Genomic DNA, 27668 nt, shown 5'->3' on the forward strand with positions numbered 1-27668 from the left:
TACTGAAGCTTCGGAGGGACAGAGCCCACGTCATACTCGTAGCTCCGGCCTGGCCGAGGCAGCATTGGTACACCCTGCTGCTCGAGCTCTCCGTTCGGGATCCCATCCCCCTTCCGTTGTGGCCGGACCTCATCACACAGGACTTCGGCAGACTCCGACATCCGAACCTACAGTCCCTCCATCTTACAGCTTGGTACCTGCGTGGTTGACCCACGCAGAGAGGGACTGTTCGGCGGCAGTACAGCAAGTCCTGCTAGAGAGCAGAAAGCCTTCCACTCGCTCCATCTACCTTGCGAAATGGAAGCGATTCGCGCTCTGGTGTGATCAACAAGGCCTCAATCCCTTCGTAGTCCCTATCCCTACCATCCTGGACTACCTCTGGTACCTTAAGGAGCAAGGTCTTGCGATCTCCTCCTTGAAGGTGCACCTGGCAGCAGTGTCCGCCTTTCGTCCATCCATGGGAGGTCGGTCCATCTTCTCCAACCAGATGGTTTCCCGCTTCCTTAAAGGCCTGGACCACTTGTACCCGCCGGTGTGGCGTCCTGCCCCGACCTGGGATTTGAACCTTGTTCTGGCCAAGCTTATGGGACCGCCCTTCGAGCCTATGGCCACGTGCTCTCTGCTCTACCTCTCCTGGAAGACAGCCTTCCTCGTCGCTATTACATCTGCAAGACGAGTCTCTGAGCTCCGTGCTCTAACGGTTGGTCCACCATACACCGTCTTCCACGGAGGCAAGGTGCAGCTTCGACCACACCCGGCCTTCCTCCCTAAGGTGGTGTCGGCCTTCCACCTCAACCAGGAGATCTTCCTCCCGGTCTTCTTCCCGAAGCCGCACGCCTCCCCTCAGAAGCAACAGCTTCACACCCTGGACGTCCGCAGGGCCCTTGCCTTTTACATCGAGCGGACGAAGCACTTCCGGCATTCGACCCAGCTGTTTATAGCAGTCGCCGACCGCATGAAGGGCGAGCCGGTCTCCTCGCAGCGGATTTCCTCCTGGGTTACGTCATGTATTCGGACATGCTACGAGCTTGCTCGCGTGCCACCATGCCGCCTCACCGCTCACTCGACGAGAGCGCACGCCTCGTCGGCCGCCTTCCTGGCCCATGTCCCCATCCAGGACATCTGTAGAGCGGCCACCTGGTCTTCTGTCCACACCTTCGCTTCCCACTACGCGTTGGTGCAGCAATCCAGAGACGATGCAGCCTTCGGCTCTGCAGTCTTGCACTCTGCCATGTCTCACTCCGACCCCACCGCCTAGGTAAGGCTTGGGAATCACCTAACTGGAATGCATAGGAGCAATCACTCGAAGAAGAAAAGACGGTTACTCACCGTAGTAACTGTTGTTCTTCGAGATGTGTTGCTCCTATCCATTCCAGACCCGCCCTCCTTCCCCACTGTCGGAGTAGCCAGCAAGAAGGAACTGAGGAGCGGACGGGCCGGCTGGGGTATATAACAGGCGCCATAGCGGCGCCACTCCAGGGGGCGCCCAGCCGGCCTGCCGGAGTTGCTAGGGTAAAAATGTTCCGGAGAGCCGTGCACGCACGGCGCGCACACCTAACTGGAATGGATAGGAGCAACACATCTCGAAGAACAACAGTTACTACGGTGAGTAACCGTCTTTTCCCTAGTTAGGAAATTCAAAGCAATGTACTTTTGAATGCATCTTAACAGCAGGCTGATTTTCAACTGAATTATAACCACTTTTGAAAAAACCTTTATTGCAAAAACATTTTCCATACTAATTTTTATAAAAGGGACCTATATCTATCACCAGTGAATTATTCCCACACATCTCTGTGTCCCCAGTAATTTGTCACATCCCTACTTCGTATGCACACCCTTGAAGCCATAGCTGATGCATACTCTTGAAGATATAGCTGCAGCTGAGGTTAAGTGGTAAACAGGAAACACAGGGCTTCATGAAGAAAATAAATGCAGTCATCACTAATATTTGGAGTGTTTTGCACTTTTCCCATACAAATTATATCTGCATGTAAGAGAGAGGTTATCTTTTTGTGAGCAACACACTTTTTGCATCTAAACACCAGGGAGAAATGCTAATAAACATAAATTTTGTAGCACAGTTTTTCAACTGCTTTCTGACTGAACATTTGTACTCTACCGATGAGGGATATTAACACAGCCGTCACAAAAATTAGAATCTATTGTGTAGGCCCACCACATATGTTAACATCTAATATAACCTTGAATCACTATTTCCTTTTAAGAAACCTTTTAGAGAATAGCTTGATTTGACAATAGGTTTCACGTGTTAAGAATTTTAAACTACTATTTGGACTGACATTTTCTCTGGGTGGATATGATGTGTTTCCAAGCATAAAAGCCAAGGCTTCAGGATAAACAGCTTCAGCTACTGGGTTTCTGGTGTTAACAGCATGAAGCTTACTACACTATTACTGTTGTTAGTAAAAAAAACATTAACCATAACAATACTTAGCACTTTTATAGTGCTTTACATTTTAAAAAGCAATGTGAAAACAATTAATTCTTCCTCACAGCACTTACTGTGATATACCCTCTTTTTATCCTAATTTTAAAACTTGGAAGAGAAAACTAAGACCCAGAATGTGTCTTTCCATTGACTCTAAAGGGACCTGGCCCCTCACAATCAGCCCAGTTTGTGTGGTGGTGCCACAGCATTTGCCAGCCTATGGGCAGCTCTCCTTTGTTAGGAGAGTTGCCATTGGTCAATCTAGTGTTTCTTTTAAGCACTGAGATTGACTAGTGAGTGTGGGGGGAGGGGGAAGAACAGGTGCTGATCATAAAAGGTGGCGCCAGGCAGAAGGCATCTTCCTGCTTTGCCCTCTATGCCACTACACAGTCCTACCCTCTCCCCATTTTTCCTTGGGAGCTATTGGTTTCCTGGGGAATCTGTTTCTTGTTGCTCACTCTGTGTGATTTTATGCTGTACATGAGGTTAGGGCAGAATATTGCAGTCACTGCACTTGAGCAGCCCTGATGGTGTCCTCATGTAGCGGAAAGCATGGGGTTACGGACATGGCTAGGCCTTAGAACAGCTGCAGGCCTTGATAAGCCCCGGCTACATTAGGATGCTGTGGATTGGAGTACCGAAAGAGGGGGAAAACCGGTGCCAATATGGGGAGGCTATTGACTTCTGCCCACCTTTCTTCACTTCTGCCAGGACAGGTGGCCATCAGGAGATATGCTGTGTAAGTTAAAAGTTAGCCACAATTTTATTTACTTGTCCAAAATACTATATTGTCTCTGTCCATACTGGCCCTCTGCTATTCTCAGTGGAAACTGGATCAGGCCTTAGGTGACTTGCATAAGGTTGGTTAGCAAGTACAAGATGGTGGCAGAGCCAGGATTAGAACAGTGGAGGTCCTGGGTACCACTAATATGCTCACCCCACTAGGTGACACTACCTTTCCACCATGCATTCTATAGCCATACGGTTCAATGACTTGGAACACTTTGAAATACATAGTACTTTTACTCCAATGGTGAGTAAATCTCATGTTGTAAATTGGGTTTGTTTACTACTATATGCCCATTAAAACCCCACAACTTCTGGTTCTTCTTCATACCCCTGCTTAACAACAACCACCTGAATTTAACATAGCTGTTTTTACCAGAATGCTGTTGCACAGAAGTCTAACACAGAAATTAACTTTACATAGGACGTGTTGGGAGTAATGATGTTTTTTTAAGTCAGCTGTCACAATTAATTTGGCTTGTGATTATCGGGTATGTGGAAGGGACAGAAGAACCTAGTTAACTACACAATTAAAATAGCTTGAAACAATATGAAATTTTATTTTATTTTGTTGGAGTTGGGATGTAGGGAGAGGATTGGCAGTTTTCTACCTGACTCAGCTATGTCAAAGAGTTTTAAAATTATAAATACATATTATTCCATAAGCTAATGGAAAAATGCTGTTAAAAATGACCAAAACTAATATTGCTAATTGATTTGCATTCAGAATAGCTCTCATCACTTCAACAGAGATCAGTCTGTACCAAACGATCATTAGATTTGACTGTATTTAGTCATTCAGTTCCAATCCCCCACCTGTCAACCCCATGGCACAAAGAATGATTTCATTATCTTTAAACTTTTCCAATCATCAACTAGTTTAATCCACTGTAGTGCTGGTGATACCTCAGTCTCCCTTGAGATTTTTGTTTCTATCTTACTGTTATTAATAGTCCTAAATATGTTCCTATTATCTAGTCAAAGTTTCCCCTTTTGTACTTCCTAGGTTCTGTGCCATTGATGGGCCCAAATTGTGAAATGTTTTAATTTTTTTTTATGGTGAGCCGCTGTTGCTTCCATTGACTTCATTTGGGGTTGCAGGAGCTCAGCATCCCTGAAAAAACAGGTCAAAGATGTTTACAGTTGGACACACAAAACGGAAGCATGCATAACTAGAGGCCACTTTTCAAAATTTGTTTCTTGTCCTCTCCACAAAACCCACCTGTAAAAGAGTGACACAACTTCTGTACTGAACCTCATATGGGTTTGTCAGCCTAAGCACTTCACAATTCTGAGATGGAAGGTGCTACCTTAGATAAAGTGTTAATGACTACAGTAGCTTACTTATGAATGATTATACTAATAAACATGTTACTTTAGGTATGTAAATCATTCTCTGTCCACATTTTAATAAGTAAAATGCATGCAAATTCTTAACGATACCCCTTTAATGTTACTAAACATTACCTTATTTAGATAGTGCAGACAAAGTCAATTTATACATAGGTAACTTTATGGGAAATAATCTGTGTACCTTGCACTCTTGACCATTAACTATTATATTATCATATATTTTACACACACAATACAGAGAAATTTAAATTTTAGCAATGAATTTTAGGGACATCAGAAATAAATGCATGTGGGAATGCACACAACCCTTTTGTAATCTGTAGTCAGATGGAAATCTGCACTGTATAATAGAGTTTATTTTTATCCAGCTTTCTTAACAGTCAGAAACATCACACACTCTGAAAGGCTAAAGAGAAAAAGAAAGATTTAAAGAGACGCAACTTGCTTTGTTACAGAAAGAGGAGAAAGTTCAAGACAGATGGAGCAGAACAACTGAACAAGGGCTTGAATCAAGGCAGGAGTCCAGTCAGTCTTGTGAAATAGCACAGCTTAAGTAGGGTTGCTGAGCATGATGCTTTGGATTCACAGTCCAATGAGAATCAGTAAACTGAGGAGAATGGGTGTTGTAGGCTGGGGGAACACCAAGAATATCAGGTAACATTTTCAAAAGCACCTAAGTGGTTTAGGAGCCTAAGTCCCATCAACTTTCAGTAGGAGTCAGCATCTAAGCCACTTATGTGCTTTTGACATTTTTCCCCACTGTATTTATCGTATGGAATAAAGCAATGAACAGTGGGCTCTGAAGACTTCTGTTTCATGAGAACTTTCAGGAGCTTTTCTATGAGTGGTTATCATGGCTCTGCTGGTCTTACTTATTCTGTGAGCATCTCTCTCACTTGAGAAACTTCTGGTTGATAACAGAAGTAACTAAAAGTCCATGAAGAGTTTTGAAAATCATAAGGACAATTTACATTGAATTGTGAGATGGTGTAGACGGGCTGGGACTCACCCCCGTGGCGCCTCCTGCTGGTGACTCCAGGAATTAGCTCAGTCCAGAGCTGGCGCGCCCTCTGCAGGCCGGTGATCCGCCTGTCCTCTGGCCCCCGTGTCCCTCACTGGACCCGGTGCCCTCTTACATGGGGTGCTGCCCCCTAGCAGTAACCCCTTTCTCTCTGGGTTTCCCTTCCCCAAGGAATCCCCACCTTCTATCCCCACCTCGCTTCAGTATATGGCTACTGCCATTCATTGTCTAGCCCCACATCCTGGGGCAGACTGCAGTATCAGCCTACTCATCACTGGCAAGGAGGGTTTGGACCTGCTGCTTTGGCCTACCCCTGGGCTGCCCTCTGCAACCCCCAGTACCTGTTAGCCCAATGCTAGGCTGCAGCCTGGGGCTTTCCAGGCTGGAGCTCCCCAGCCTTTCCCTAGCCCTGCTTCACTCAGGTATCCAGTCTCAAGCTCCCTGCAGCTAGGCCCTTCTCTCTCTGAAGGCAGAGAGAGACTGTCTGTCCCTGGCCTCCCTGGCCTTTTATAGGGGCCAGCTGTGGCCTGATTGGGGTGTGGCCCAGCTGCAGCCACTTCCCCAATCAGCCCAGCTTTTAGAGCCACCGCTCTCAAGCCCTGCCAGGCCGCTTTTAAACCCCTTCAGACCAGGAGCAGGGATTCACCCTGCTACAGATGGCTAGAATTTGAGGAACCATGGGGTTGATATGGTCTCACATCCAGCTGCAGCTGAATCATCTGGCTATAGAATTCTGCACTCTGTAAACTTTAGTGCATGAGGACTTAAGGAACAGGAAAAGATTTATGGAAAACTGATTGCAATAGTCAAGTCAGGGTTAGGAAACATCTTGAGATGGAAATATGCTGATGTACAGACAAAAGAAAGATGAGAAAAAAAGAATATTCTGAATCAAGAATAACTGGATGATACTATCATCATTTTACTATAAGGAAACTGAGCCATGGAAAAATAAAAGACTGTCCTTAAGTTGCAGAGGAAGATTATAGTGGATCTGGGAACAGAAATCAGATATCCTGTCTTCTGGCTCTGCATCCTAGTAAACTGTATAGTGACATTTGGATTTTAAATGCCATCTTATTGAATACATTACTTACTTTTGGAAACTACACAGGGGTTTCCTGTGGAATATGGGATACTTATATTTTGATTTTTTAAAGATCTAAATTTTAGTTACAATGTACTGAAACCTTTTAGGAATAAAAACATGACAAACATGTCTATATATAAAGTAGCCTGCAAAGTCAACTGAGAATTACTGAGTTTGTCAAAGTCAGCAAGCTGCTCAGAAATAATATATGCAAGGATAGCATATTTAAGACTTACATGAAAAGGTTACTGTTGTTTATAGCTGTTCTGGATGGTTTACTAAATCACAGTTTTTTTGGATAATCCTCACTACAGATCTGCACTCCAGATTTGGTGGTGTTTCTGGCCTGTTCCAATCAGCGGCTGAAAGAAAGGTTATTGAAACGTGCTGAACAGCAAGGGAGACCTGATGATAACCTCAAAGCCACTCAAAGACGATTAATTAATTTCAAGCAGAATGCTGTTCCACTGGTCAAATATTTCCAGGAAAAGGGGCTAATCATCACAGTAAGTCATTTAGCCATCAATATATGCACCTGATAAACAAATGTATGGCAGTAGTTGAACTCAAGAGCTTATACCTGGTACTCTGCATTCTCTTTGCTTTATAATAGTGCTTTATAATAGTGAGTCTGAGTCAAATTCTGCTCTGATTATTAGAGTGAGCATGCTAAAATTAGGGCAGAAATTGTTCTTAGGGCCTTGAATTTCATCCAAGGAAACAAAAAACTATAAAGCTTTAATTACTGTTTCAAGGTTATAGTGTTATGCGTTGCGAACACCTTTGGGATTCTTTGTCTTGAAAATGTCAGAGAAATTATATTTGATTCCATTGATTGTGGATTACTCAGCTGGAGTAAACCAGCATAGATCTTCTGAATTCAATGAGCAATATTAATTTACACCAGTAGAAGATTTGGCCATTAAAGTGTAAGCTCTTCAGACAAGTCACATCCTGTTTATAATGTACCACATACATTTATGGTGTTATATAAATGATAATTTTTAAAACTTTGGAGGCCAGGAAGGTCTGGCATAAATTGGTACTTTTTGCAAATCAGTATGAATAGTGATCTCTGCAATATGCTGGAAAAGAGAATCCATCTTTGCACGCTAAACAAGTTACGTAAGTGCAGCCAGAAGGTTTAATTAGTGCAAGCAGGGTTATAAAGTACTGCAAACTTATTTCAAGCTTATCACCTGCATCACCACAAGTAAGATTATGACAGCTTTAACAAGGGGATGATTAATTTATTTTTTACTTGGTGAAATGTCAGTAGATCTAACAGAGGAATTGAATAACAATGCAGATCCTGAGTATGAAAACAGATGAGCTTTAAGATGAATAACTCTAGTCACTATAAAAGGATACTGTGATGGTGCAGGACTCACCACTGCAGCGCCTCCTGCTGGTCGTCTCAGGGAATTAGCTCTTTCCAGCACAGAGCGCCCTCTACAGGCCGGTGTCCCACTGCCACCAGCTCCCTTGTCCTTCCCAGGACCCGGTACCCCTTGTCTTTATTAATCAGATTAAAAAATGTCAAAAATGTCCTTAAATTGCAAACTAGACATGGTATGACAAGGATAGTCAATTATTTTTTTGTCAAGGACCAAAAAATTTGGACCAAGGTATAGTCAAGGTTCAGACTCCAGAGAATACAATAAAACAACAACAGTAATGATAAGTAAATGAAAACATGGGATTAAAAATAAAAAGATGTATTGGAGACCACTTTTTATTTCAGAAGATGGAGAAAGCTACTAGGGGAGAAGCTGTTCTAGATTTGATTTTGACAGATAGGGAGGAACTGGTTGAGAATTTGAAAGTGGAAGGCCACTTAGGTGAAAGTGATCATGAAATGGTAGAGTTCAAGATTCTAAGGCATGGTAGGAGGGAAAACAGCACAATAAAGATAATGGATTTCAAAAAGGCAGTCTTTAGCAAACTCAGGGAGTTGGTATATAAGATCACATGGGAAGCAACTCTAAGGGGAAAACAGTTCAAGAGAGTTGAGAGTTTTTCAAAGAGACATTATTATGAGCACAAGAGCAAACAATACCACTGTGTAGGAAAGATAGGAAGTATGGCAAGAGACTACCCTGTCTTAACCAGGAGATCTTCAATGGATCTGAAACTCAAAAGAGTCCTACAAAAAGTGGAAACTAGGTCAAATTTACAAAGAATGAATATAAACAAATAATACAAGTATGTAGAAAGATTAGAAAAGGACAAGGCACAAAACAAAATTAAATGAGCTAGAGACATAAAGGGTAACAAGAAAACATTCTACAAAAACATTAAAAACAAGAGGAAGACCAAGGACAGGGTAGGCCCATTCCTCAATGAGGGGAGAAAAACAATAACAGAAAATATGGAAATGGCAGAAGTGCTAAATGACTTTTTTCTTTCAGTTTTCATCAAAAGGTTAGTAGCGAATGGACAAACATTTTGAATGCCAGTGAAAATTAGGTAGATCAGAGGTTAAAATAGAGAAAGAACAAGCTAAAAAAAGGACAACGTGGGGAATTACAGACCAGTCAGCTTAACTTCTGTACCTGGAAAGATAATGGAACAAATAATTAAGCAGTTTGCAAATACCGAAAATATAATAAGGTGATAAGTTACAGTCAGCATGGATTTGTCAAAAACAAATCATGTCAAACCAACCTAATAGCTTTCTTTGATGGAGTAATAAGCCCTGTGGATAGTGGGGGAAGTGGTATATCTTGTAGTAAGGTTTGAGATACTGTCTCACATGACCTTCTCATAAACTAGGGAAATGCAGCCTAGATGGAGTGACTATAAGGTGGGTGCATAACTGGTTGGAAAACCATCCCCAGAGAGTAGTTATCAGTGGTTCACCATCAAGCTGGAAGGGCATATCAAGTGAGGTCCTGGAGGAATCAGTTCTGGATCCAGTTCTGTTCAATATCTTCATGAATGATTTAAATAATGGCATAGAGAATACACTTATAAAGTTTGTGGATGATACCAAGTTGGGAAGGACTGCAAGTGCTTTGGAGGATAGGATCAAAATTCAAATTGATCCAGACAAACTGGAGAAATGGTCTGAAGTAAATAGGATGAAATTCAATAAGGACAAATGCAAAGTATCCACTTAGGAAGAAACAATCAATTGCACACATACAAAATGGGAAATGACTGCCTAGGAAGGAGTACTGCAGAAGGGATCTGGGGGTCATAGTGGGATCACAAGCTAAATATGAGTCAACAGTGTAACACTGTTTCAAAAAAGAGCAAATTTCATTCTGGGATGTATTAACAGGAATGTTCTAAGCAAGACACAAGAAGTAATTCTTCTGCTCTACTCCACACTGATTAGGCCTCAACTGGAGTATGATGTCCAGTTCTGGATGCCACATTTCAGGAAAGATGTTGACAAATTAAAGAACGTCCAGAGAAGAGCAACAAAAATGATGAAAGGTCTGTTTAGTCTGAAAAAAGAGAAGATTGAGAGGGGACATCATAATAGCTGTGTTGAACCGCAGCGGACCATCCACCTGCCCATGATACGGAGCAGGGGCAGCTCTAGACATTTCGCCGCCCCAAGCATGGCAGCATGCCGCGGGGGGCTCTCTGCCAGTCACCGGTCCCACAGCTTCAGTGGACCTCCCGCAGGCGTGCCTGCGGAGGGTCTGCTGGTCCCGCGGCTTTGGTGGACCTCCCGCTGGCATGCCTGCGGAGGGTCCGCTGGTCCTGCGGCTCCACCGAAGCCGCGGGACCAGCGGACCCTCCGCAGGCACGCCTGCGGGAGGTCCATCAGAGCCGTGGGACCAGCAGACCCTCCGCAGGCAAGCCGCCGAAGGCTGGCTGCCTGCCTGCCGCCCTCCCGGCGACTGGCAGAACGCCCCCTGCGGCATGCCGCCCCAAGCACGTGCTTGGCGTGCTGGGGCCTGGAGCCGCCCCTGATACGGAGGGCCCGCCGAGAGCAGCCCCCTGCCCAGAGCAGGTGAAGAGTCTGTGGCTTCCCACAGCTGCCCACGCAGCTCTTATCATGGCTGGTCTGCGGCTCCGAGACCCCACCCCTAGGCCAGAGCCAGGTTGGGGAGAGCCATGTGGTGAGCTGGTGTGGAGTGGTGGACTCTCCACCTGCCCTGGTCTGGGTGGGGAGCTTGGGGGGCAGGGACACTGGCTGGGGGCTTCTCTCAGCTCCTCCCACACCATGGGTAGATGTAGGGTCCACGTGGCTCCCATAACTGCCCGGGCTCCTCAGCAGGGCTCCATGGTGGCCTGGACGGGGGGATGGGGCCTTGGGGGGAGAGAAGGGAAAGGGGACGGGGTCCACCTCAGCAAAAAGTGGGAAGGCTATGGCCCCCCCTGATCCCCCATTTCTGGCACCACTGGATAACAGTTTTTAAGTGCATAAAAGGTTGTTACAAGGCGGAGGGAGAAAAATTCCTCTCAACTTCTGAGGATAGGACAAGAAGCAATGGGCTTAGATTGCAGCAAGGGCGGTTTAGGTTGGACATTAGGAAAAACTTTCTGTCAGGGTGGTTAAGCACTGGAATAAATTGCCTAGGGAGGTTGTGGAATCTCCGTCATTGTCTAACCTGCTCCTAAAAATCTCCAAACACCTGTCAGGAGTGGTCTAGATAATACTAAGGCCTGGTCTACACTAGGGGGGCGGGGTTCGAACTAAGGTAAGGAAGTTCAGCTACGCGAATAGCGTAGCTGAACTCGAAGTACCTTAGTTCGAAGTACTTACCCATCCTCATGGCACTGGATCGAAGTCCGCGGCTCCCTCGTCGACTCCGCCACCGCCGTTCGAGGTGGTGGAGTTCCGGAGTCGACGGGAGCGCATTCGGAGTTCGATATATCGCGTCTAGATGAGATGCGATATATCGAACTCCGAGAAGTCGATCGCTACCCGCCGACCCGGGCGGGTAGTATGGACGTACCCTTAGTCCTGCCATGAGTGCAGGGAACTGGACTAGATGACCTCTTGAGATCACTTCCATTCCTATGATTCTGTGATTTTGGGGTCCATTCAAAAGTATCTGGCCCGCAGATCACCCATTGACTACTCCTGTGGTATGATATTACCACTAATAATGCACTTCCAAGATTTTGTGTCTTTCATTCTGTCAGTTGAAAAGTCAGTGGGATTATTTTAGTTTTCCCTTTTAGAATTTCTGTTATAAATAATTTTATATTGACCCATCACTACTCATTGCATGTCCAATATAGCAAATTTTAGATAGGATGAGACCATCCAAGGTTGTCCTTTCATTGATCTATAGTGCTCACAAATTGCCTGTAAAAATATTAGAAGATCCAAATCATGTACCTAACTTGTTATTAAAGTTATATAGATTATTTCCTCTCCATGAATGAAGTTCATTTATGATGTAGAGGGGCTTGCTGGGTCCACTATAGACATGAGGCCACAGCTTCAGTTTCCCTTGAACTCTGGGTAGATTTTCCCTCCATCCAAACCAAAACTCCATCCTCAAAGGGACTGCACTGGAATCCCATGGCTTGAACACATATTTAAAAGGGGTGAATTTCACTAATCACCTCTGCTTATTGCTCTATGCATAAGCTTGGTATAGGAGGGTTGAATTTTACCTTATTTGAATAAAAAGTTTCTCCAGTGCCTATATTATTTTGGTTATGCTGTACTGCACTCTTTACTACTTAGTTCGAGCTTTACACACATCCCACTAGTTCCTTATATTACTCATTTCCAGATTCTAAGAGGAAAGATACTATGATGCTGCAAGGTGTTATCACACAGTGCTAGAAAATTGTCCTATGGTTTATCTATAGTAGTTATGGTTGTGCTGCCCAGTATTTTGTTTGTTTTTATTCTTCTTGCTGGTAAAGTTTGAGAGTAGCTTTCCCAGTTAATAAGCCCAGGGCATTCTTGTGTTTTGATAATAGATTACCAATGAATATATATCCCTATTTCTTGTTTTTTACCTCCAGACATATTCCATTATGTTTTTTCTATATTAACTTGCACGAGCTCCTTAAAGGTACATCGTTGAAGTGGTGCAGCACAGAAATGCTGCCCATGAGACCAAGGAGCACTAAATTGGCTTCTAGAGCCATGGAAGTTGGTGGTTTTCCCATAAGATGGGTGGTGGCGAGATGCAAGTAAACATATCAGACACGGGGGGTCCACAGCTGTCACCCTGCAGACATCTGGTCAGCCACACTCCTCCCCAGACCCACAACCAGCTGATGGCTGGACCTTGTACTCGATGACCCATAATGAGATGGAGTGGTGGTGTGAGAGCACACAAGGGAATTCACATTAACTTGCCACAAGTAATAGTGCAGTCAGGGGCGGCTCTAGGTATTTTGCCGCCCCAAGCACGGCAGGCAGGCTGCCTTCGGCAGCTTGCCTGCGGGAGGTCCCCGGTCCCGCAGATTCGGCGGCACGCCTGCAGGAGGTCCGCCGAAGCCGCGGGACCAGCGGACCCTCCGCAGGCATGCCACCGAAGACAGCCTGCCTGCCGCCCTCGCAGCGACCGGCAGAGCGCCCCCCGTGGCTTGCCGCTCCAAGCACGCGCTTGGTGTGCTGGTGCCTAAAGCCGTCCCTGAGTGCAGTTCTCCTGCAGTTCCCATAGGGTTGCTGCTTTGCATCTCCCCTTTTCCCAAGCAGACATTAGCTGGCTCTCTCATCCACACCATGATTTTTTCTGCAGTTTTGTCTCCCTAAATATCACATAGGAGGGAGCCAGCGAGCACAGGGGCCCAGGAAAATGAGCTGACATGAACATTTTAGAAATTATTGTCCCAAGTTTCAAATACAGAGTTCTTATTTGTGGGTAGATTCATGCTGACTATCCTTAATAGAGCTTTCCAAATATTCCCCCCTTTCTCACATAATTTGCCTTTTCTTTTACTACTGTTGAAGTCCAACATACTGATTTTATGTTTACTGATTATTTAATTTAATAATTTAAATCTTTTCTTACCACAGATATTGCAATCGATTTTCTCCAGTCTCTCAATTCTTTATCACTACTTTTTCCAAACAGTGTTTAAACATAAATATATCTGCATAATGTTGGAATATGTAAGGGTTAAGTAAAGACATGGAAAACCGCTGGTGTGCTGGCATAGTGTCAGGAAGTAGGCTCAGGCACACACTATTCCTTCCCTTGATAAAGTGTTAACAAGGAAAAGGGAGGGGAAAGGGGTAAGAATTGGTAAGTCTTGCAGCTGCATAAGAAATATGGGGATCTAAAGGATACCTTTTGGCTAAAGAAGTGTTATCTCCTCCTCCCTTCCTTTCCCAGCTACATAAGCATGCCCTGGGTCATGGCCCCTTCCTCCCTCTCCTGAGAACTGCTCATGGTCCCTTCCTCCCTCCCCTGAGAACTGCAGATTAAGGGAATTTGTAGCAACAAATTACTGCAAAGAAATGTATTTTCAAGGTAAAAATGTGTGTATAATATGCATAATGCTGTAATCAGTCAAGGGGGTGGGTATGATCGTAGTATGGGAGTTTCTATTAATAAGGATTTTTGGGGTTTTGTAGCAGATGTAGGCGTTTACATACTAACTCAAATAAAAAGAGTATGCTGTAACTAATCCAGTGCTTACTCAACAATTGGGTCAAGGGGAACAAGTATTCAAATCCACCTCAAATCCTTGGCTCTTTTGTGCCTTCCTCCAAATTCTGACATAGATGACCATTTTTTAATGAGTCTTAACAGTCCTCTTACATCCTAGTTCCCTCATAACCTGCTAAGATTCTGATTTCACATGATATTTCTTCTATCCACTGGGAAATCTGTCTCTCTTTGGGCCAACTTACCTTAATAAGGATTTTTGGGGTTTTGTAGCAGATGTAGGCGTTTACATACTAACTCAAATAAAAAGAGTATGCTGTAACTAATCCAGTGCTTACTCAACAATTGGGTCAAGGGGAACAAGTATTCAAATCCACCTCAAATCCTTGGCTCTTTTGTGCCTTCCTCCAAATTCTGACATAGATGACCATTTTTTAATGAGTCTTAACAGTCCTCTTACATCCTAGTTCCCTCATAACCTGCTAAGATTCTGATTTCACATGATATTTCTTCTATCCACTGGGAAATCTGTCTCTCTTTGGGCCAACTTACCTTAATAAGGATTTTTGGGGTTTTGTAGCAGATGTAGGCGTTTACATACTAACTCAAATAAAAAGAGTATGCTGTAACTAATCCAGTGCTTACTCAACAATTGGGTCAAGGGGAACAAGTATTCAAATCCACCTCAAATCCTTGGCTCTTTTGTGCCTTCCTCCAAATTCTGACATAGATGACCATTTTTTAATGAGTCTTAACAGTCCTCTTACATCCTAGTTCCCTCATAACCTGCTAAGATTCTGATTTCACATGATATTTCTTCTATCCACTGGGAAATCTGTCTCTCTTTGGGCCACCTTCCATTATCCTTCATTGTATAAACACTAAGGCAAATAATTGATTCTTTTTTTTTTTTAAATTAATGCCTCCCTCTTTTCCATCAGTTGCCTCTGCTGTTGCTTGGAGATCCTGCTATATTTCTCACTGGCAGACTTGAGTTTTCTTATGTACTCCACAAAAAAATCTTACTGATTTTCTTAGCGTCCTGTGAAATCTTTCATTTCTCATATTTGGCTTTTTTTAAAAAAAAGTTTAGCTTATTTCTGATCTCCCTTCTGTTTGGTGATTTATTTTAATATGCCTTTTTCTTAACTCTCCCTCTTTATTCTTTTGTCATGCTTTTAAGCAATTTAATCCTAGCTGTTCTGATGCTGATTGATACAAATGTAGTCCCTCATCCTGGAATGAGCTCCTCACTGAAAGACCCCTGCACCTGCATGAAGTCCCATCCCAGCACAGAGCCCCATTGACTTCAAGAGGACTGTATGAGTGCAAGGGTCCATCCACATGAAGTTCATTGTGGGTCCAGGGCCTTACGTTGCAGTAAAGGCAAATCCTTCATTGGAGCTCTGGCCCAAAGGCAATTAGACAAGATAGAATTCTGTTTGCACCCTTTTCAGCTGGGATCACATTCAAAATTGCACTCTGGGAATGTGACGAGAAAGTTTAAATTTAAACTGCACTCAGGAATAACTCTTACAGAGGGTTACTAATTTTGGATGGACATATTCCTGGAGGTTTTATCACATGATATAATCTTTAATTAAAAATTAATCTTTAAATTCCTGGAGACTCCAGGACAATCCTGGAGGGTTGGCAATCCTACGCAGCAATTCAAGGACTTAGTCTTTATATTCAAGGCACTCAGTGGTCTGGGCCCCAGAGTACTTAAAAGATCATCAGGATGAGCATTGTGGTTGACAACTTTGCTCCTCTGGCAAATTTAATTGCCATCACCAGGGTAAAGCTTGTCTGTGTGAAAGATATAAGCCTTCTTGAGATCCAGTCCAAGACTGTGGAACTAACTCTCCCAGGATCTAAGAACCACCACAAACCTTACCACTTTTCCTCCAAGTATAGGGGGAAGGTACACTTCAACCTGGACTTCACTAATATGAACAATGTACATATAATACATTGAGTTCTAAAACTTTCCACACCTTCTCCCTGTGGGAAGAGGAAGGGAGAAAGAAAGAATCACATGTGACAGATGCTAGTCGTGACGTTCAGTCTGGAAGGCACTTAGATTCTATGGTGATGAGGACAGTGAAGAATGTGAACAGAATAAAATAGAATTACAATAGCTTAATTCCTGGAGGAATGATGCCTCAGGCAAGACCAGAGTGGAAAAGATTTGTAATTTTTCAAAGGCCTGGTCTACACTAGGACTTTAATTCGAATTTAGCAGCGTTAATTCGAATTAACCGTGCACCCGTCCACACCAGGAAGCCATTTAATTCGACCTAGAGGGCTCTTTAGTTCGAATTCGGTACTCCACCCCGACGAGGGGAGTAGCGCTAAATTCGACATGGCTATGTCGAATTAGGCTAGGTGTGGATGCAAATCGAACTTACTAGCTCCGGGAGCTATCCCACACTGCACCACTCTGTTGACGCTCTGGACAGCAGTCTGAGCTCAGATGTTCTGATCAGCCATACAGGAAAAGCACCGGGAATATTTGAATTCCTTTTCCTGTCTGGCCAGTTTGAATCTCATTTCCTGTGTGGACGTCGTGGCGAGCTAAGCAGCACTGGCAGCGATGCAGAGCTCTCCAGTAGAGGAGTCCATGCAATCTCAGAGTAGAAAGAGGGCCCCAGCATGGACTGACCGGGAAGTCTTGGATCTGATCGCTGTGTGGGGCGATGAGTCTGTGCTTTCGGAGCTGCGCTCCAAAAAACGGAATGCAAAGACCTACGAGAAGGTCTCCAAAGCCATGGCACTCAGAGGATACAGCCGGGATGCAACGCAGTGCCGCGTGAAAATCAAGGACCTGAGACAAGGCTACCAAAAAATCAAAGCGGCAAACGGACGCTCCGGAGCCCAGCCCCAGACATGCCGCTTCTACGAGGCACTGCATGCCATTCTCGGTGGGTCTGCCACCACTGCCCCACCAGTGACCGTGGACTCTGAGGATGGGATAGTGTCGAGGGGCAGTTTCTCGGCGATGTTCGCCGATGGGGAAGATGAGGAAGGGTTTGTGGAGGACGAGGCAGGCGACAGCGATTACAATACTGCTTTCCCCGACAGCCAGGATCTCTTCATCACCCTCACAGAGATCCCCTACCAACCCTCCCCGGCCGTTAACCCGGACTCCGAATCAGGGGAAGGATCAGTCGGTAAGTGCTATAAACATGTAAACATTTATTTTTTAACAAAACAGGAATAAAAACTATATAAAAAGAAGGTCAATGCATATAGGGATCGAACAGAAATCCTCTTGGGACAGTTCTACGAAGCTCTCTGAGAGGTACTCGAAAAGCCTCCGCAGGAGGTTCCTGGGGAGAGGTGCCTTGTTGGGTGCTCCATGGAAGCACACTCTTCCGCGCCAGGCCATCCTGAGGTATAATGGGAGCATCGCCTCGACCAGCATGGCAGCATAGGGCCCTGGTCTGTGCAGGGATTCACGCAGCATTCGCTCTGTTTCTCCTGGAGACCCGCCTCAGGGTGATCTCGCTCGGCGACTGCTGCATCTAATTAGGGGAATTACTTTAATGTTACTATTGTGAATGCTTGACTTTTCCTTTGCATAACAATGACCGTCGTTTAACAGCCACGTGTTGTAGGCTGCAGAGGAAAAGCATACAGGGATCTTTCCCGGGGACAGCCGCGAGGGGCTGGAATAGGGTCAGACTTTATGCTTTCCAGATTGCCTGCAGCAGGAGGGCACTGCTATCCATTAACTGTTAAGCAGCCTAAAGTTTACGGCTTACCAGGCCTGGCTGCTACACGGATTCTGCTGTCCTGCCCCGCTTGTCCGATCTCCAGTGCAAGACCCCAGGCAATGAAAGCGAATGCCGAAAATTCGAACTTGTCCTGAGAGCACATGAGATTAGGTGCCCTGTATGGTCTTGTTCACAGAAACTGAGTAGACTGTGTTCAGTGTTCGCAAACATGTATCTGTTCAAGGAAATCAGTTACTTTTTCCCATCACACAGCTGCGGCTCTTTCCCGAACTGCCCCGGCATCCCCCTCACAGAGGCTGGCGCAGATTAGGTGGCGAAAGAAAAAGACTCGGGACGAGATGTTCGCTGAACTGATGGCCTGCTCCAGAGCCGAGGCGGCCCAGCAGAGCCAGTGGAGGGAGACCCTCTCTCAGCAGCAGCGCTCACACAGCGAACGGGAGGACAGGTGGCGGCAGGAAGACCAGCAGGCGACTCAAACGCTGCTTGGACTAATGAGGGAGCAAACGGACACGCTCTGGCGCCTTGTGGATGTTCTGCAGGACCGCAGGCAGGAGCAGAGAGCCCCCCTGAACTGTATCTGCAACCGCCCTCCCCCGCCACAAAGTCCTGTCCCCCCCTCACCCAAAATCACAAGAAGGAGGGGCGCTAGGGGCCGTGAAAACTGTCACTCCACCCCAGCAGAGCGCTCATGTACCAAACAGCTCTCATTCCCTAAAGTATGAGAATTGCTTGCCTTCCTGGCTCACCCGATCCCAAATCCCAGTTTCATCCCCCAACTGTGTAGTTGAGTATTAAAAATAGTTTGCTGTTCATTACTGTTTCCGTCATGTTTCTTTGCAGAAGACTTTGTGTGAAGGGGGGGGGAGGGGTTTGTTAATTGCATAGGACAGCCACCATTAACAGGGTACAGACATGGGGGCAGGATCAACAGCAGGTCACACACAGAGTGCAGTCACTAGGCACCCGGGTCACTCTGCGAGGTGTCTGCTGCCCCAGGTCAGTCTGGGAGGTGTATGTTGCCCCAGGGTCCGAGCGCCTGGCATCCACAAATGGCAAGGCAGGCTGCCCTTACCATGCCCTTCCACCCTAGCCATGAACCTCTCCGATGCCCTGAGCCCCAGCCAGAGCCATCATCCCCCCACACCTACTCACCCTTCCCACACACCCCTCACCCCTTCCTGCAAACCCACCCCTTCCTGCACACCCTCCGGTAACCGTCCTCCCCCCAGAGACCGCTGTAGGAGCAGGAGCCTGTCAGTCCTCGAGTGTAGAAGCGGTCTGTACATCACTGCGCACCGTACCCACCACAGTCTGTGTCCCTGTTGGAACCCTTGAACGAGAATTCGTTAGTAAAGAAAACTTTGTTAATTAAAAATGTTCCAATAACTTTATTTTTAAACGTCTGTTGAAAGGGGGGAAACCTGGTGAACAGGGTATGTAACCGCTGAAAAAAGTCAATAGTAACTGAAACAGGGGCAGGTTCAGCTTCTCTGTAAAGAGACTGGACAGTCATAGGTTACCCTGCTCTCTGAGGAACCTAGCTTTCAAAGCCTCCCGGATGCACAGCGCTTCCCGCTGGGCTCTTCTAATCGCACGGGTGTCTGGCTGAGCATAATCAGCAGCCATGCGATTTGCCTCAACCTCCCATCCCGCCATAAAGGTCTCCCCCTTGCTCTCACAGAGATTGTGGAGCACACAGCAAGCTGCAATAACAATGGGGATATTGGTTTCGCTGAGATCCGAGCGAGTCAGTAAGCTCCTCCATCTCCCCTTGAGACGTCCGAAAGCACACTCCCCACCATTCTGCACTTGCTCAGCCGGTAGTTGAAGAGCTCCTTGTCACTGTCCAGGGCGCCTGTCCAGGGCGCCTTCATGAGCCAGGGCATTAGCGGGTAGGCTGGGTCCCCGAGGATCACTGTAGGCATCTCCACATCCCCAACACTTACTTTGTGGTCCGGGAAGAAACTACCTTCCTGCAGGCGTCTAAACAGACCAGAGTTCCTGAACACACGCGCGTCATGAACCTTGCCCGGCCACCCGACGTAGATGTTGGTAAAACGTCCCCTATGGTCCACCAGTGCTTGCAGCACCATTGAAAAGTAGCCCTTTCGGTTAATATACTGGCTGGCCTGGTGGGCCGGTCCCAGGATAGGGATGTGAGTGCCAACTATAGCCCCACCGCAGTTTGGGAATCCCATCGCGGCGAAGCCATCTATGACGACCTGGACGTTTCCCAGGGTCACCACCTTTGAGAGCAGTAGGTCAACGATTGCGTGGGCTACTTGCATCACAGCAACCCCCACGGTAGATTTGCCCACGCCAAAGTGGTTTGCTACTGACCGGTAGCTGTCTGGCGTTGCAAGTTTCCAGAGGGCTATGGCCACTCGCTTCTGCACACTCAGGGCTGCTCGCATCCGGGTGTCCTGGCGCTTCAGGGCAGGGGCCAGCAAGTCACAGAGTTCAAGGAAAGTGCCCTTACGCATCCTGAAGTTTCGCAGCCACTGTGATTCATCCCAGACCTGCAGCACTATGCGGTCCCACCAGTCCGTGCTTGTTTCCTGGGCCCAGAATCGCCGTCCCATAGCATGAACGTGACCCATTGCCACCATGATCTCCGCGGCGCGGGATCCCATGCTTTGTGAGAGGTCTGTGCCACTGTCACACTTCATGTCCTCACCGCGCTGCCGGAGCCTCCTCGCCCGATTTCTCAGCAGCTGACTGTGGAAGAGGTGTTCGATAAGGTGCGAGGAGTTGACAACGGCCATAAGTGCAGCGATGATCGCAGCGGGCTCCATGCTCGCAGTGCTGTGGCGTCCGCGCTGTCACTGACCAGAAAAGTGCGCGAACAGAGTTCCCGCCGGCGCTTTCAAGGAGAGAGGGCGGGAGTGACGGTTGAATGACGACAGTTACCCAAAACCACCCTCGACACATTTTTCCCCCAGAAGGCATTGGGGGCTCTACCCAGCATTCCAATGGGAAGCGGGGACTGCGGGAACTGTGGGATAGCTGCCCAGAATGCACCGCTTTCAATGTCGACGCTTGCCCCGTTAGTGTGGACTCACAAAGTCGAATTAGTGTCCTTAGTGTGGATACACTAATTCGAATTCATCAGGTTGAATCCACAAATTCGACCTAAGTTAAATCGAACTACTCTTGTAGTGTAGACATACCCAAAAATTCCCTAATCCTGCTTATCTGCTACTTCTCACTGATATTCAGAGCTCAAAGCTTTAGAGACTTCCTTCATTCCTCGCTCTGATTCCACTCAGGGAAAAGTAACAAAACAATTTGTCATATGGACAATCACAACTTTCAAATGCCAAGTATAAACTATGTACAACATATTGATCACAATCAATCAACAGAGCAAGAGAGAAAAGAAAAATTCAGCAAAAAATGTAACTAAATATGATTGATATGCAGACATTTGAGGAAATTGCAGTCTGCTTGTTGATACTGCATGAGCAGGAAAAAAAGGCTAAATACCAAAAAAAAAAAATATTCACTCTTAGTCATACTTCTTGCATTTGTGCTCAAATATATTGCCTTAATTGTTCTTCTTGACATTTTTCTTGTTTTAGACCTTATTTGTTCTGGTGCTTAATTTGTATTCTTCTTTCTTATTGTTATTTTGATTGTTTTTTCCTTCCTCTCTGCTAGTTTCCATAGGGTATTTTTCATATACCTACCCTCCTCCTACATGCCTTGCTATCTTTTCTGCCTTTATGGTACCTCTATTGTTGTATTCAGTTGTGTTCTATCCCATCTGTAATAGTGTTTATTCTAACGAGAGATCCAGTGCCCCGCAAATGTAAAATCCTGACATTAACGCCAGCTATAAGGAAAGAAAAATGAAACATGTAGAAATAGCCATTTTCAATAAACACTCACTCTATCCCCAAAGTCACATCCAACTGTAGGCCATTTAATCTCAGGGGTGAAACCTTGGCCCCACTGAAGTCAATGGGAGTCTTGCCATTGACTTCAGTGAGGTCAGGATTTTATTCAGGATCACAGATGCTACATTTTGGACATAATATAAGACTATAGATAGATGCCTAACCAGACAGATATGCAGAAGCTGACATGCGTTTACAGTTTACTTTACTACACCAGCACACTTTTTCTAAATTATGCTAGTGCTTTTTAAATGGTTTACAAGACACCAAACTAAGCAAGGAAAGAAGATTCAGTGAGAGGAAGGAGGGAAAACCCAGTTTGCACCAGCTGTAAGCTTCCTGGTGGCTCAGCACAGAATGTCAGCCCCCCATTTTTCTTAAGTAAAGGTTTCAGGATTTAGATTTGTGAGGGTAGTTTGTTCAGGACAGTGATGCAGTGGTCAGTGTAATAGTGAATACTGTGTCTTACTGCCTGGGAAGCAGATTTTTAAACACTTTCTTCAATTTACACATGATTAAATTTTAGTTAATATAAATAAAAAACATTCCCACCTTTAAAAAAAAAAGTATTTATTAAGCCAGAGACAAAGAAATAATGTGGGGTTAAAGAAGGGATTTGTTCAAAGCCACTTCTTTCCCCTAGAATGTACATTTATGACTGCAGAGTTTTAAATTGAAAGATACAACTCCTTATGCCAGTTGATGACAATATTTCTGCTACAGCACAAAATCGGCTTAAGTGGAACTTCAGTGACGAATAGGTCTTATGCTGGCCCTCTGCATAGGAGTGAAATTCACTCCTATGTGGTCAGCTTGACTGAAGAATAGGTAGTGCAATAATAATATCCCATATTGACATTTAGGAGATATATCACCTGATATGAAACCAGGACTTATCAACTGGAATGTAGCAGGGTGCTGGTGCAAAGGCACCTAATTAGCCCCTGCTCAGCCAGCCCCAATCAGGGGAAATAGATTGGGGCTGGGGAGAAGCCTGGTGCCTGGCCTTTAGAACGGGCTGCACCTGCAGGCCTGAGGGTTCAAGGGCTATAAAGGCTGGCTGGCAGCCAGAAGAAGGGAATGGCTGGGGGAAGGTCAGTCTTCAGACTGAGGGCAGACTCTGTGCAGAAGAGGAGATTTTAAGGCCTGCAAGCTGTATATAGTATATCACTGGTGGTGGGAGAACCTGGTGTAAATAAAGCCACGGGTGCTGAAGAACTAGAGGCCTCTCTGAGCTTTATTGGGGCAGCCAGTGGAACCCTGGGAAGAGGGGGGCCGAGGACCTTGTTACATGGAGAAACAAGTACATTAAGTTGAAGATATGGTCTGTTCTTGACCTAGTTTATTCTCACCTATTTCCTTCCCAGTAATCATCTAGAGGTGAATACTTTAGAATGGTGTACATTGGCTCTGAAATGCTGACGTACCATTCTGTCTGTGCACACTGTTATGCCAAATAAACCAAGAATGTTATAGATAACTTCAAAATAAAATGTCTGTGTAGTTGAATTGTTGTTCAATCACAAACACTTAACTGACTCATACCATTTACCTGCTAAAATAACTATTAGGTTATACCTTACTGCATGTTTAATAAACTGTGCCTATAATAATCCTTAATATGAAAATTCTAACGTTGCAAACAACATGACACCATTTAATATACCTATACTGCTTTCTGAGGGTTTCATTCTATTTTTTTTAAATTGTAGTACAATTAGAAAAACAGTCAAACAAGACAAGAGAAAACAAAGAAATAAATAAATGTGTAACCAGAGATGTCTAACTAGTTTCATGAAGAAGTCTGTTTTGAGATTTGGTTTTCAACTTAACATTATGCAATAAAAAGGGAGAAAAGAGACAATCCTACACAGGTTAACAAGAGTATCTTCAGTAAATAGTTTAATGCAGCTGTTCTCAAACTTTGAGTCGGGACCCCAAAGTGGCTTTGTCAGGAGTCTACCCTCACTTGAAACTGGGCGGTTTCAAAGTGAGGACCCGCATGTCTTCCCCCACCCCAAAATCCTAGGGTAGGTCTCCCCTTCGGCTGCCACCACCCGGTTAATTCCGTGGGCCCCCGTGGGAACACAGATCAATTCACAGAGGAGGAACCTTCCCCCTCCCCCCTGATTCAACTCCTTGAATCTCACACACACAGGGAAGCAGCCCACTTCCCCCTCCCCTTCCCCTGAATTTCCCCAAGGGAAGGAATTAACCAAGTCCAAAGAAAAGAAAAGAATTTATTAAAGTCTAAAAAGAAAAATACAGAATCTCTATGAATCCAAGCTGGACACTCATAGGGTATAACCTTATCAATCTCTGGAGAGAATCCCCTCTCCCCCTTTTCTCAGTAAAAGCAATATCAGCAAACAGGAATAAAGCATTTCCTTTAGCAAACACACAATTGCCAATATAGAAATCAAATCATAAGACTAATTCACCTTTCTAATTAATACTCACTATTAATTAGTAGAAACTACTCCAGGAGAACTTGGAGACATGACTGTCTTCTGTTAAATCCAAAACCAGTTCTCACCCAGACAAAGGCTTCCCTCCACAGAGATTTGAAAAAATCTTATCTCTGATTGGTCCTCTGGTCAGGTGGTCACCAGGTACTACATGTTAACCCTTTACAGGTAAAACAGACCTTAACCCTTAACTATCTGTTTATGACAGGCTTGTGACCCTGTTTTAAGGGGATCAGCAGGGCTGGCATTAGACTTACTGGGGCCCAAGTCCAAGACCTTCAGGTCTGGGCTGCAGGGCTGAAGCCCTTGGGCTTCGGTTCCTCCCCCACCCCCGCCCAGGGCAGTGGGGCTCAGGTTTTGGCCCCCTGTCGGGGCAGCAGGGCTCAGGCAGTCTCAGGCTTTGGTCCCCCCTCCTGTGGTCATGTACTAATTTTTGTTGTCAGAAGGGGATCAAGGTGCAGTGAAGTGTGAAAACTGCTGGTTTAATGTGAAGATAGTGGAGCTAGCTCCTCACCTGTTGTAAAATAAGCATAGCTTCATCTTTGGAGCTACACTGATTTACATCAGCTGAAAATCTGGCCCACAAATTTCATTATTGTCTAGGGAGAACCTGTTATGAACAGAGCTCTTCTCTGCATTATACATCCATGAACTCTTTATGGCAGCAAGCCTAAATTTCAGTTGAAGAACTATCCTTCCACTGTGTTATTTTTCTCTACCAGGTAAACTAAGCAGTGTATCAGTATTTTTACCATCTGTTAGCCCTGAAATAATGGACTAGCTAATCCCTAAGAGATCTGCAGTGTAGTGCTTAGGGAAATCATATTCACTAATCTCTGAATAAAATACTGCATTCCAAAATTATTTTTATTAGTGGATGTCATCATCACATATCCTTGTTTACTTAATTCACTCCACCACACAAAAGTCCTAAGTACTGTCTGTGATGGAGTGTACTATCTTTTAAAGGCTGTCCAGGAGCTGCAAACAGAACCACCTGCATATAATCAAAGAGTCTCTTTGTGTGTGTGTACACGTGTGTGTGTGTGTACTAAAAACTGCACAGCTGGTAAAGGGGTAGTAATCTCTGGCCCAGCTCCCTGTTTTGGGAGCTTTCAATTGTGAGTAGTCCAAACCAGGGCTCTGAGGTAACAGACTTTAAGCTTTTGTTAAAGTGCCCCTTTTGGGGGGCTTCACTGAAAGGAGACATGCTTATGTTATAATATTTGGCTCCTGCACTCAGTGCTGGTGCTAGCCCATTGGGGGCCCTAAGCAAGAATATTTTGCGGGGCCTTCCCACACAACACATACTAATGATTAACAGAGGGCCCCCTGGACTTGCTTGGGGCCCTAAGCAATTGTTTAAGTCTGCTTATGCCTAGCACAGGCTCTGCCTGGACTGTTAAAAGTGAACCCTTTGCTGACCACTAAAGAGGAACAGAGGCAGGCCTCAGCAGAGCTACACTTGGCCAGAAGGTGATGGTACTGGACAGGCAGGCCCTTTTACAGGTCTATAGAAATCATAGGGAATACAAGCAGGCTACATCACAATGTAGTTGTTGTATTAACCAAAACTGAATGGCGCTAGCTCTGGATCATAAACTAGTATCAGAAATAGCACATTCCCCCTCCCAAGAAAGCAGAGGCTCCTCATCTATAATTAAACCTAGCTTTGTAAACTAGCGGATATGGCCCATTCCAGCTCACATGGTCCAACATTCCTCATCTACAGGGATTGTGCCATATTCTGAGGGTGTATTCAACTGTTAATATAGTAATGGCCACAGATTTGCCTCTGTTGCCACTAAAGAACATCCTTTTCTTTGAACACTGACTCTGTTAAACACCAGAGACTCTACAACTAGTGATTCCCATAACCATCCTAACTTATGGTTATACACTTTAGGGGGAGGAGGTTACTTCCTCTAGGCATGTTCTACTACTGTTATATTCTAGTGCCCTCAGTCTCATATTTGAAGAGATGTAGTTAATGGTTTATAACATTAAGCAATGGAACGGTTGCTGTGGTCTAGGGTAGAATATAACTTTTAATTAGACAAAGAATGTTAAGATATTATTGTCTCAAGTATCTGGATTGTGAATCTTCAAACTGGTTGTTAAAACAGATCTGTAAACATTCTGTTGCCTAAGTTTCATTATGAAGCCTCCAATTATATGTTTTCCACTAAAATAAAGGGACTCCTTTGTTTATGGTTTTAAGATCAAAAGATTCTGTCAGAAAGTGAAGACGCTTTAAAGTGCAGATCTTTAAAGGAAAATGCCTTTTTGTTACTAGAAATTCAGTGCCTATAATTTTTTTTAATTAGGCATCTTTTTATGCTGATGTACTGATGAGAGCATGGCAAGAATTCATAAATAGTTACTCTTTTAATATTCAGCCAATGATAATACCTTGGTAATTGGTCTTAGCGACATAGCACTGTGTACTCTGGTGTTTAGGTTGATAGTATAGACCAAGCCTTATTCCGTGAACAATGAATTTTTATAATTTTTGAACAGTTCCAATCTACTTGAATTTCTTGGGTAGTGTACTTGCATTTTCAGAAAGCTGTTCAACATATTCATTAATGATCTTGAAAAGGGAGTAAACAGTGAAGTGCCAAAGTCTGTAGATGATACAGAATTATTCAAGATAGCAAAGTCCAAAACTGACTACGAAAACTTACAGAGGGACCTCACAAAACTTGGTGACAACAAAATGTCAGATGAAATTCAGTATTTATAAGGGCAAAATAATACACATTGGAAAAAATAATCCCAACTACACATACATAATAATGAGTTCTAAATTAGTTCTCTCTCAAATGAAAAATCTTGGAATCACCATGGATAATTCTCTGAAAAGGTAAGTTCAGTATATAGCACCATTTCCAATGAAATGTTAGGCACTATTTGGAAAGGGATAGAAAATGACCAAAAAAATCATAATGCCAATATATAAATCCATGGTGCATCCACACCTTGAATGCTTTGTCCAGTTCTGGTCACCCCATCTCAAAAAGGATATAGTGGAACTGGAAAAAGTTCAGAGAAGGGCAAAAAATATGATCAAGGGTATGGAACAGCTTTCATACAAGGAGAGATTTAAAAGATTAGGGCTGTTCAGCAAAGAGATGACTAAGGGAGGATATGATAAAGATGTGTAAAATCAGGAATGATGTGGGAAAAAAGTTATTTACCCTCTCCCACAATACAAAAACTAGAGCTTACCCAATTAAATTAATAGGCAGCAGGTTTAATACAAACAAGAGGAGGAAGTACTTTTTCACACAACATACAGTTAACCTGTGG

General features: G+C 44.7%; 1 protein-coding gene across 1 annotated transcript in view; it reads left to right on the top strand.

The window, feature by feature from the left end:
* The window catches only part of AK5 (adenylate kinase 5), a 168733-nt gene that overhangs the window by 28090 nt on the left and 112975 nt on the right, over positions 1-27668 (top strand). Inside the window, exon 6 of the mRNA XM_045026032.1 lies at positions 7017-7208. Coding sequence (XP_044881967.1) covers positions 7017-7208 — 192 coding nt within the window. The remainder of the gene's footprint in view (positions 1-7016; positions 7209-27668) is intronic.

The sequence above is a fragment of the Mauremys mutica genome, chromosome 8 (assembly GCF_020497125.1).
Source record: "Mauremys mutica isolate MM-2020 ecotype Southern chromosome 8, ASM2049712v1, whole genome shotgun sequence".
NCBI lineage: Eukaryota > Metazoa > Chordata > Testudines > Geoemydidae > Mauremys > Mauremys mutica.